At 43.8% G+C, this 12,402-nt stretch overlaps 1 protein-coding gene across 1 annotated transcript in view; it reads left to right on the forward strand.

Moving 5' to 3' along the window:
- CUNH12orf43 (chromosome unknown C12orf43 homolog) overlaps positions 1-12,402 on the forward strand; it is a 35,600-nt gene that overhangs the window by 1,471 nt on the left and 21,727 nt on the right. Inside the window, exon 2 of the mRNA XM_089653278.1 lies at positions 12,292-12,352. Coding sequence (XP_089509404.1) covers positions 12,292-12,352 — 61 coding nt within the window. The remainder of the gene's footprint in view (positions 1-12,291; positions 12,353-12,402) is intronic.

Below are 12,402 nucleotides of genomic sequence, written 5' to 3' on the forward strand. Positions count from 1 at the left end.
GACAGGTGGCACTGCTGGGGCTACACTGATCATCAGGGCACACTGATCATCAGTGCCCTGATGATCAGTGTACATGTCCCCTCCGCGGAAAGTTGATTACCGGCTCTCCTCACCTCTCGAGCTGTCAGCGTGACCGTTCGAGAGGAGAGAAATGCCGATAACCGGCATTTCCTTGTTTACATGTGATTGGACACAGCTGATCACATGACCGAGCCGACATCTTTGGCTCTTTCCGTGATCGGTGATCACAGCGCACTGCCGATCACCGCTCTGCACGCTCCCTGAGCCGAGCATGCGCACTGAGAATGGGAGGACGTCATATGACGTCCTCCCAGAACGAGAGAACCACCTTGCGCCTGTCATATTGCTATATGGCGGGCGGGAGGTGGTTAAAGTCTGTGGGAGGCGATTTTTTTATTGAAGTCTGTGGGAGGCGGTTTTGCATTGAAAAACAAATAAACAGCGCAAATCAACACCTCAAACAATGCATTAAATATAGTGTAAAAATCAATAAACATATATGAGATTTTCAAATTAATGAATTAAAGTGACCCTTCAAAAGAAAATTCCTTTTTTAAAAAATATCATTTATATTATAGTGTCCAAATAAAAGAAAAAGTCCTTTCTCCCCAATAAATTGTGAAAAAACAAATATCCAAACGAAATGATGCTTCCACCAATCACCAGTGAAAAACCAACATCAACCGTACTCACCAGATGATGGTGAGTATGGCGCCTTCTAGGATATGATGGGCTCCTAGACCCCCTTTATGAGCTTCCAGGGCTCCTTCCCACCATATAGGATATACAGGAGGGAGTGGAAGAAACCTTACATCCTATATGGTGGGAAGGAGCCCTGGAAGCTCATAAAGGGGGTCTAGGAGCCCATCATATCCTAGGCCATACTCGCCATCATCTGGTGAGTACGGTTGATGTTGGTTTTTCACTGGTGATTGGTGGAAGCATCATTTCGTTTGGATATTTGTTTTTTCACAATTTATTGGGGAGAAAGGACTTTTTCTTTTATTTGGACACTATAATATAAAATATATTTTTTTAAAAAGGAATTTTCTTTTGAAAGGTCACTTTAATTAATTAATTTGAAAATCTCATATTTTTATTGATTTTACACTATATTTAAGGCATTGTTTGAGGTGTTGATTTGTGCTGTTTATTTGTTTTTTTATGTTTTGGTGTTTAATTACCTGTGCGCAGCTGCAATCTAATAGTTGGGTGAAAAATATTTTTGGGGTTCCTATGCGCTGGGGTTTGCTGTATATTTATCAGTTTTGCATTGAAGTCCGTGGGAGGCAGTTTTTCATTGAAGTCTGTGGGAGGCGATTTTGCATTGAATTCTGTGGGAGGCGATTTTGCATTGAAGTCTGTGGGAGTCGATTTTGCATTGAAGTCTGTGGGAGGCGAATTTGCATTGAAGTCTGTGGGAGGCGATTTTGCATTGAAGTCTGTGGAAGGCGATTTTGCATTGAAGTCTGTGGGAGGCGATTTTGCATTGAAGTCTGTGGGAGGCGATTTTGCATTGAAGTCTGTGGGAGGCGATTTTGCATTGAAGTCTGTGGGAGGCGATTTTGCATTGAAGTCTGTGGGAGGCGATTTTGCATTGAAGTCTGTGGGAGGCGATTTTGCATTGAAGTCTGTGGGAGGCGATTTTGCATTGAAGTCTGTGGGAGGCGATTTTGCATTGAAGTCTGTGGGAGGCGATTTTTCATTGAAGTCTGTGGGAGGCGATTTTGCATTGAAGTCTGTGGGAGGCGATTTTTCATTGAAGCCTGTGGGAGGCGATTTTTCATTGAAGCCTGTGGGAGGCGATTTTTCATTGAAGCCTGTGGGAGGCGATTTTGCATTAAAGTTTATAGGAGGCGGTTTTTGCATTGAAGTTTAACGGAGGCGATTTTGCATTAAAGTTTGTGGGAGGTGTTTTTAAATTAAAGTCTGTGGGAGGAGATTTTGCATTGAAGTTTATCTGAGGCGATTTTGCCTTGTGAAGTCCATGGAAGGCAGTGTGTGAACCCAGGCACCAGGACACAATTTCTAGTCACCATGGCGCCTAGGATTTGTCGAGCCCTGATGTAGGGCAGAGGGAGCTGCTGGAAGTGTAACTAAGGGCAAAACATAATTTTCATTTTTGGGTAGAGCCTGGTTCAGACCTTTGCAGGGTTTTTTGGTGCTTTTTCAGAAACGCACTACAGTCCATTTAACATGGTTTCCTATGGGACACATTCACATCTAGGCTTTTTTCAGCTGCTGCATTTTTGGAAAGGCTCAGGGACAGTGTGTTTTTGATTTAATATGCTTCAAGGGAGACGTTGCAGAAAAGCATGTAGTGCATTTTTTATAAGTTTTGATGTGTGTTGCGTTTTTTAATCTGCTCAACAACAAATTGGCCAAAAATGCATTAAAAAGTGCCAAAAACCTAAAACGCACCGCTAAAAGCACTGCAAAAACAGATAAAAAGCAAACTGCATAGGTGTGAACCAAGGGAGGATTGTATCCCCTGTCAGGTTTTTTTTTATTTGCCATCTGTGTCTCACTGGGGAGGTTTCCCTTCACTTTCTGTCCCATAGCCAAAACAGGAAGTGAGAGGAAATCCCTGCAAATGAAGGGAATCCCTTGGGGGCCCCCCAAGTCATCGGAACTAGTGTCCTCATTGGAAGATTTCCCCTCTGTTACTGTTCTGTGTCAAACCAAAATTTGTGATTTACTTTCACTTTTAATGAAAATGGTAAACAGGAGATATAGGGAGAATCATCCTAACAGTGCACAGACAGAAATAAAAACTGACAGGTGTTCTAAGCCCTCTCCACTCTATCTAAAGCTAAAAAATAAAAAGTTTTATCTTTAGTTACACTAGATGGAAGCACCATGGGTGTTCCCGGGTGAGAGAACCAAGGGCCCCTTCCCCAGCAGGGTGACGGCCAGCCCCGTGGCCCTTCCTCCACACGTGGTTTCGACAAAGATTGTTAGAAGAAAGAAAAGTAAATTGTGCAATGCACCGAAAACTGAACCGCCCCACACACCACTATCAGATTGCCAGAATTGGCCTTTAGACTTCAGCTGGCCTGCCCTAAGTTCAGGTGGTGCTGACAAACCCTTTTGCACCAAATTTTCTAATGCTAATTGGGTATTCCCTTACCATCTTTCAGGGTAGTTCCTCTCTCTCCCATACAGAAAGCTTGATAGCAAAGTGTGTTTTGAGTGCTATTGAGCCCATAAGGAGTTTCTGTCATCCAGCAGTTTGACTCAAAGCTCCTTTTAGAAGGTGGAATTTGGTTAGTAGTACATGAAACAGAATTGTACACATGAAACAGCTCTTGAAGCAGACATATCCCCAATAGATATGAGGTGCTTCCTGGAGTGTGGCTGCAGATTTTTACATGGACAACAGATTAACCACCTGACTAGAGCACTTTAACTCCCTTCCTGCCCAGGCCAATTTTCAGCTTTTGGTATTCTCACAGTTTGACAATTGCACGGTCATGCAACAGTGTACCCAAACTAAATTTTTATCATTTTTTTCACAATTGGGGCTTTCTTTTTGTGGTATTTATCCACCACTGGGTTTTTTATTTTTTGCTATATAAAATTGTATTAAAAAAAAACCAAGTTTTTTTTTTTGTGTTAAAAACATTTTTGCAAATAAATAATTGTTCTTCATAAATTTAGCCCAAAATGTATTTTTTTTGTGAAAATAACCCAAATTAGTATATATTATTTAGTTTGTAGGAAAGTCATAGAGTACACATCTATGATATTTATCTGAAAATCGATTAATCCTGATGTACTGACGGCACCGATCTTATTTCTTGAGGCCCAAAAATGTCAGGACGGCACAAATACCTCCAGATTACCCCTTTTTGGCAAGTAGACAGTCTGTGGTATTTAGTAAGAGGCATGGCGAGTTTTTTGAAGTTGTAATTTTTTGGAAAATGAAGAAATAATAAAAAAAAATTCACATTTTTTTTCATCACATACTGTCACCATGCAGTACAGAGTTAATATAACTGGGGTGGTGGTGATAAGGGACACTGACTGGTGACCCTGCGGGGGACTCTCTCCCCACCCCCCCCACCCCCGAAAGTATTGGGCCGCCTGCCTTTAAACACACATGAACTTTAAAGGCATCCCAGTCTTAGTCCATAGGGTTCAATATTGAGTTGGCCCGCCCTTTGCAGCTATAACAGCTTCAACTCTTCTGGGAAGGCTGTCCACAAGGTTTAGGAGTGTGTCTATGGGAATGTTTAACCATTCTTCCAGAAGCACATTTGTGAGGTCAGGCAATGATGTTGGACGCTCTGATTCATCTCAAAGGTGTTCTATGGGGTTGAGGTCAGGACTCTGTGCAGACCTGTCAAGTTCCTCCACCCCAAACTTGCTTATCCATGTCTTTATGAACCTTGCTTTGTACACTGGTGCCCAGTCATGTTGAAACAGGAAGGGGCCATCTCCAAACTGTTCCCACAAAGTTGGGAGCATGATATTGTCCAAAATGTCTTGGTATGCTGACGCCTTAAGATTTCCCTTAACTGGAACTAAGGTACTAAGCCCAACCCCTGAAAAACAACCCCATGCCATAATCCCCCCTCCACCAAACTTTACACTTGGCACAATGCAGTCAGGCAAGTACCGTTCTCCTGGCAACCGCTAAACCCAGACAGGTCCATCAGATTGCTTGAAGAAAAGCATGATTCATCACTCCACAGAACATGTGTTAGGGAGCGACCGGCGGTAGCCTCTAGCGCTCCACAGACCGGGATTCCCCAGGGGAGCAGAATCTAAGCTCCGACCTGCTTGTTCACCAGAGCCCCTGATGGTGGGGATGGACTTGGAGCAGGCTGAAACCAGGTCGCGGCCCCTGGGTGCAACCAGCTGTGGTAGAGGCACTTGCCGGTGGTACGTAGCAGGTGAGAGCCTGATGTGAAAAGGTGGAGTGAGCGAAGTCAGACAGGCCAGGTCGGTAACGGTGGATGCAGAACAGTACAAGCGGCAGGCAGAAGGATAAACTGGTCACAGGCCAGGTTCAGCAACAGGAGGTCAAACGTACAGGATAAGACAGGAGAATGGTCAGACAAGCCAGGGATCAGAGCAGGAGACAGTCAACGGATCAGGGTCAGGCAGGGTCGGCAACAAGGCAATCTCTCAGGAACACAGGATAACAGGAAAGAGACCATACGGCAACATGAGCCCTACAGGAGCTGGTTTAAATAGCGCACCATGTGGCGTCATTGGTGCCAGGCACACGCCCGTGTGCGCGAGTGTGCATGCGCGACCGCAATTGCCGCCGCGGGCACCCCGGTCCTAAAGCCTGCATGTTCGTGTGCCGGCGTACTCCACGCATGTGCAGACCCACGCGGCGCATTCCGCGATTCCTGACAACATGTCTCCACTGCTCTAGAGTCCAGTGGCGCCATGCTTTACACCACTGCATCCAACGCTTTGCATTGCACTTGGTGATGTAAGGCTTGGATGCAGCTGCTCGACTATGGAAACCCATTTCATGAAGCTCTCTACACACTGTTGTGCTAATCTAAAGGCCACACAAAGTTTGGAGGTCTTTGGCCTATTGACTCTGCAGACAGTTGGTGACTTCTGCACACTGTGCGCTTCAGCATGCGTGGACCCCGCTCTGTCAGTTTACGTGGCCTACCACTTCGTGGCTGAGTAGCTGTTGTTCCCAGTTGCTTCCACTTTGTTATAATACCACTAACAGTTGACCATGGAATATTTAGTAGCAAGGAAATTTCACGGATGGACTTATTGTACAGGTGGCAGCCTATCACAGTACCATGCTTGAATTCGCTAAGCTCTTGAGAGTGACCCATTCTTTCACAAATGTTTGTAGAAGCAGTCTGCATGCCTAGGTGTTTGATTTTATACACCTGTGACCATGGAGGTGATTGGAACACCTGAATCCAATGATTTGGAGGGGTGTCCGAACATCCCAACATTTTTGACAATATAGTGTATGTATGTGTAATATACATATGTGTGTGTGTATGTGTGTATATATATATATATATACACACACATTGGGGCAAAAAAGTATTTAGTCAGCCACCAATTGTGCAAGTTCTCCCACTTAAAAAGATGAGAGAGGCCTGTAATTGGCATCATAGGTAGACCTCAACTATGAGAGACAAAATGAGAAAACAAATCCAGACAATCACATTGGCTGATTTGGAAAGAATTTATTTGCAAATTATGGTGGAAAATAAGTATTTGGTCACCTACAAACAAGCAAGATTTCTGGCTCTCACAGGCCTGTAGCTTCTTCTTTAAGAGGTTCCTCTGTCCTGCACTCATTACCTGTATCAGTGGCACCTGTTTGAACTTGTTATCAGTATAAAAGACACCTGTCCACAACCTCAAACAGTCACACTCAAACTCTACTTTGGTGAAGACCAAAGAGCTGTCGAAGGACACCAGAAACAAAATTGTAGACCTGCACCAGGCTGGGAAGACTGAATCTGCAATAGGCAAGCAGCTTGGTGTGAACAAATCAACTGTGGGAGCAATAATTAGAAAATGGAAGACATACAAGACCACTGATAATCTCCCTCGATCTGGGGCTACACGCAAGATCTCACCCCGTGGGGTCAAAATGATCACAAGAACGGTGAGCAAAAATCCCAGGACCCCACGGGGGGACCTAGTGAATGACCTGCAGAGAGCTGGGACCAACCTAAACAAAGGCTACCATCAGTAACACACTACGCCGCCAGGGACTCAGATCCTGCAGTGCCAGACGTGTCCCCCTGCTTAAGCCAGTACATGTCCGGGCCCGTCTGAAGTTTTCTAGAGAGCATTTGGATGATCCAGAAGAGGATTGGGAGAATGTCATATGGTCAGATGAAACCAAAATAGAACTGTTTGGTAGAAACACAACTCGTCGTGTTTGGAGGAGAGAGAATGCTGAGTTGCATCCAAAGAACACCATACCTACTGTGAAGCATGGGGGTGGCAACATCATGCTTTGGGGCTGTTTCTCCTCAAAGGGACCAGGATGACTGATCCATGTACAGGACAGAATGAATGGGGCCATGTATCATGAGATTTTGAGTGCAAACCTCCTTCCATCAGCAAAGGCATTGAAGATGAAACGTGGCTGGGTCTTCCAACATGACAATGATCCCAAACATACCGCCCGGGCAACGAAGGAGTGGCTTCGTAAGAAGAATTTCAAGGTCCTGGAGTGGCCTAGCCAGTCTCCAGATCTCAACCCTTATAGAAAACCTTTGGAGGGAGTTGAAAGTCCGTGTTGCCCAGCGACAGCCCCAAAAAATCACTGCTCTAGAGGAGATCTGCATGGAGGAATGGGCCAACATACCAGCAACAGTGTGTGCCAACCTTGTGAAGACTTACAGGAAATGTTTGAACTCTGTCATTGCCAACAAAGGATATATAACAAAGTATTGAGATGAACTTTTGATATTGACCAAATACTTATTTTCCACCATAATTTGCAAATAAATTCTTTCCAAATCAGCCAATGTGATTGTCCGGATTTGCTTTCTCATTTTGTCTCTCATAGTTGAGGTCTACCTATGATGCCAATTACAGGCCTCTCACATCTTTTTAAGTGGGAGAACTTGCACAATTGGTGGCTGACTAAATACTTTTGTGCCCCACTGTGTGTGTGTGTGTGTGTGTGTGTGTGTGTGTGTATGTGTATATACAGTCATGGCCGAAATTGTTGGCACCCTTGATATTTCTCCAGGAAATCATGTATTTCTCACGAAACGTATTGCATTAACACATGTTTTGCTATACACATGTTTATTCCCTTTGTGTGTATTGGGACAAAACAAAAAAAGGGAGGAAAGAAAGCAAATTCGACATAATGTCACACAAACCTCCAAAAATGGGCTGGACAAAAGTATTGGCACCCTTTCACAACTGCGGATAAATAAGAATGTTACAAGCATGTGATGCTCCTGTAAACTCACCTGGGGCAAGTAACAGGTGTGGGCAATATAGAAATCACACCTGAAAGCAGATAAAAAGGAGAGACGTTCACTTAACCTTTGCATTGTGTGTCTGTCTGTGCCACACTAAGCATGGACAACAGAAAGAGGAGACGAGAACTGTCTGAGGACCTGAGAACCAAAATTGTGGCAAAATATCAACAATCTCAAGGTTACAAGTCCATCTCCAGAGAACTAGATTTGCCTTTGTCCACAGTGCGCAACATTATCAAGAAGTTTGCAACCCATGGCACTGTAGCTAATCTCCCTGGTCGTGGACGGATGAGGAAAATTGATGAAAGATTGCAACGCAGAATAGTCCGGATGGTGGATAAGCAGCCCCAAACATGTTCCAAAGACATTCAAGCTGTCCTGCAGGCTCAGGGAGCATCAGTGTCAGCGCGAACTATCCGTCGACATTTAAATGAAATGAAACGCTATGGCAGGAGACCCAGGAGGACCCCACTGCTGACACAGAGACATAAAAAAGCAAGACTACAGTTTGCCAAAATGTACTTGAGTAAGCCAAAAGCCTTCTGGGAAAACGTCTTGTGGACAGATGAGACCAAGATAGAGCTTTTCGGTAAAGCACATCATTCTACTGTTTACCGAAAACGGAATGAGGCCTACAAAGAACAAAACACAGTACCTACGGTAAAATATGGTGGAGGTTCAATGATGTTTTGGGGTTGTTTTGCTGCCTCTGGCACTGGGTGCCTTGACTGTGTGCAAGGCATCATGAAATCTGAGGATTACCAAAGGATTTTGGGTCGCACTGTAGGGCCCAGTGTCAGAAAGCTGGGTTTGCGTCCAAGATCCTGGGTCTTCCAGCAGGACAATGACCCCAAACATACGTCAAAAAGCACTCAGAAATGGATGGCAAAGAAGCGCTGGAGAGTTCTGAAGTGGCCAGCAATGAGCCCAGATCTAAATCCCATTGAACACCTGTGGAGAGATCTTAAAATTGCTGTTGGGAAAAGGTGTCCTTCCAATAAGAGAGACCTGGAGCTGTTTGCAAAGGAAGAGTGGTCCAAAATTCCGGGTGAGAGGTGTCAGAAGCTTATTGATGGTTATAGGAAGCGACTGATTTCAGTTATGTTTTCCAAAGGGTGTGCAACCAAATATTAAGTTAAGGGTGCCAATACTTTTGTCCAGCCCATTTTTGGGGTTTTGTGTGACATTATGTCATATTTGCTTTTCTGCCTCTGTTTTATATTTGTTCCAATACATACAAAGGGAATAAACATGTGTATAGCAAAACATGTGTTAATGCAATACCTTTTTTGTGTGAAATACTTGATTTTCAGGAAAAATATCAAGGGTGCCAACAATTTCGGCCATGACTGTATATATATATATATATATATATATATATATATATACAGGTGAAACTCGAGAAATTAGAATATTGTGCAAAAGTTCATTTATTTCAGTAATGCAACTTAAAAGGTGAAACTAATATATGAGATAGACTCATTACATGCAAAGCAAGATACTTCAAGCCGTGATTTGTCATAATTGTGATGATTATGGCTTACAGCTCATGAAAACCCCAAATCCACAATCTCAGAAAATTTGAATATTGTGAAAAGGTGCAATATTTTAGGCTCAAAGTGTCCCACTCTAATCAGCTAATTAAGCCATAACACCTGCAAAGGGTTCCTGAGCCTTTTAAATGGTCTCTCAGTCTGGTTCAGTAGGAATCACAATCATGGGAAAGACTGCTGACCTTACAGTTGTGCAGAAAACCATCATTGACACCCTCCATAAGGAGGAAAAGCCTCAAAAGGTAATTGCAAAAGAAGTTGGCTGTTCCCAAAGTGCTGTATCAAAGCACATTAATAGAAAGTTATGTGGAAGGGAAAAGTGTGGAAGAAAAAGGTGCACAAGCAGCAGGGATGACCGCAGCCTGGAGAGGATTGTCAGGAAAAGGCCATTTTCACAAGGGGATTTTCACAAGGAGTGGACTGAGGCTGGAGTCAGTGCATCAAGAGCCACCATACACAGATGGATCCTCGACATGGGCTTCAAATGTCGTATTTCTCTTGTCAAGCCGCTCCTGAACAACAAACAACGTCAGAAGTGTCTTACCTGGGCTAAAGAAAAACAGACCTGGTCTGTTGCTCAGTGGTCCAAAGTCCTCTTTTCTGATGAGAGCAACTTTTGCATCTCATTTGGAAACCAAGGACCCAGAGTATGGAGGAAGAATGGAGAGGCACACACTGCAAGATGCTTGAAGTCCAGTGTGAAGTTTCCACAGTCTGTGTTGATTTGGGGAGCCATGTCATCTGCTGGTGTTGGTCCACTGTGCTGCATTAAGTCCAGGGTCAACGCAGCCGTCTACCAGGAGATTTTGGAGCACTTCATGCTTTCTTCCGCAGACGAGCTTTATGGGGATGCTGACTTCATTTTCCAGCAGGACTTGGCACCTGCCCACACTGCCAAAAGCACCAAAACCAGGTTCAGTGACCGTGGGATTACTGTGCTTGATTGGCCAGCAAACTTGCTTGACCTGAACCCCATAGAAAATCTATGGGGCATTGCCAAGAGAAAGATGAGAGACATGAGACCGAACAATGCAGAACAGCTGAAGGCCGCTATTGAAGCATCCTGGTCTTCCATAACACCTCAGCAGTGCCACAGGCTGATAGCTTCCATGCCACGCCGCATTGAGGCAGTAATTGCTGCAAAAGGGGCCCAAATGAAGTACTGAGTACATATGCATTTTTATTCCAATTTTTTTTATATTACTGTGGTCTCAGTAATATAATGTTACCATAGTAACATAGTACTACTCAGTGTGTTCAGTATTTTTTTTTTAACACATTATGATTGCCTATAGCAGTGAATTTCACTGCTATAGGCAAGCATATACTTGAATGAAATCAATTCGTCCAGTGTTTTTTGTTGTGATTAGCTGTGATTGGCCACAACTAATCACATGACACAGATGGGTTGTGGTTGACCAATCACAGCTAACGACAGAATTGTATACAAAGGACGGCAAGAAAGAAAGCCATTCATTGTTTACAATTGTCATGTGACCTGCTGTGATTGGCCACAGCAGGTCACATGGTACTAGCAATGGGTGAGAGATCTCGCCGCAAACCCGTCCATGAGCAAGGCAGCAATCAAGGAGGACGTCATATGATGCTACCTGGATTGACGAGAGTCCTGCTCAGCCGTCATTCTCCTATAGGGCAGACGGGAACTGGTTAAGGTAGCCTGTATAATGGTAACGTTTACTGAGTTCTCACAAAGCTGGGTGAAAGGGCAAGGACACCATGTTCAGATTGCAGTCATGACAGTTTGTCACACATGGTGGTGAATAGCAGCATTAGTTCCCTTCTTACATTCCCCAGGAAGCCATCTGGCCCTATAAACAACTGTTAAGTAATACCAAGACTTTATTTTCAATTCCTTGATCAGACACACAGACTCAATCCCCCATTCCAGTCTGCAGACCTAATAAAACTCTCACCCTTGCAAGCTTGAGCAATTAAGACAACTAACAGATGGGCAGTCGTAAATAGCTCAGCAGAAGAAATAGCACCTAGCTATACCTCAAACCTTGTCTCAAAATATGACCCAAACCATTCATTTCGCTCCTTCAAATACCCTCTGCTCTTTAGCTCCCTTGCCTCCACCTCCCATGCTTTGGTTCAGGGCCTTTGCTTCAGGACTTCCCAGAGAATCTCCCATCCTCTGGAATTTCCTACCTTCTCTCATTTTATGATCTGCACTGTTGTCCTGTAAGCAACCTATACATCATACAATCTTCTTTCTTTCCACCATGGGTGGAAGGATAGAAAATCATTGATTTCCCCATCAACACAGTTCATGTTAATGAGGGAATCCCTCCTGCAGTGGTATTGTGTTCTGGTTGTACTGAAGATGATCGGTGGATCCCTGTTGAACTGGATAAATTTTGATCCACCTATGGCTGGCTTTAGGCAATCCCTGAAAACTCATCTCTTTACAGAAGCCTGTCCTGCTTATACTGAATACCTGTACATTCTCCATCACCTCATCCCTCGCAGTTGTTCTCTTTTATTTCACTTGCCTCTTGCTGTTAGATTGTAAGCTCTACTGAGCAGGAGGACCTTCTTAAACCTCTTGACTTCAATTGTTCTGTAACTATACTGTCCTCCTTTATTTTGTAAAGTGTTACTGCATTTATTTTGAAAACTGTGTAATGACCAGTTTAGTAATATTGAAAAGCTGGTAAATGTCCCTTTTTACACCATCTTTAAGTGTCATTTGAGCTTATGCTAGCATTCCATTTACATATTTTTGACCTTTTGTGTTACAGGTGTAAAGAATTGTATTCAGCGTCAGCAGGATTCTGTTGCACATGTTATGCCAAGTCTAAGGTACATATTTTTTTCTGCAATATTTATAGCACTGACATAATCCTCGGTAC

Source organism: Staurois parvus, unplaced genomic scaffold (assembly GCF_062004578.1).
Source record: "Staurois parvus isolate SC_StPar_1 unplaced genomic scaffold, SC_StPar_1.0 ptg000704l, whole genome shotgun sequence".
Taxonomy (NCBI): Eukaryota; Metazoa; Chordata; class Amphibia; order Anura; family Ranidae; genus Staurois; species Staurois parvus.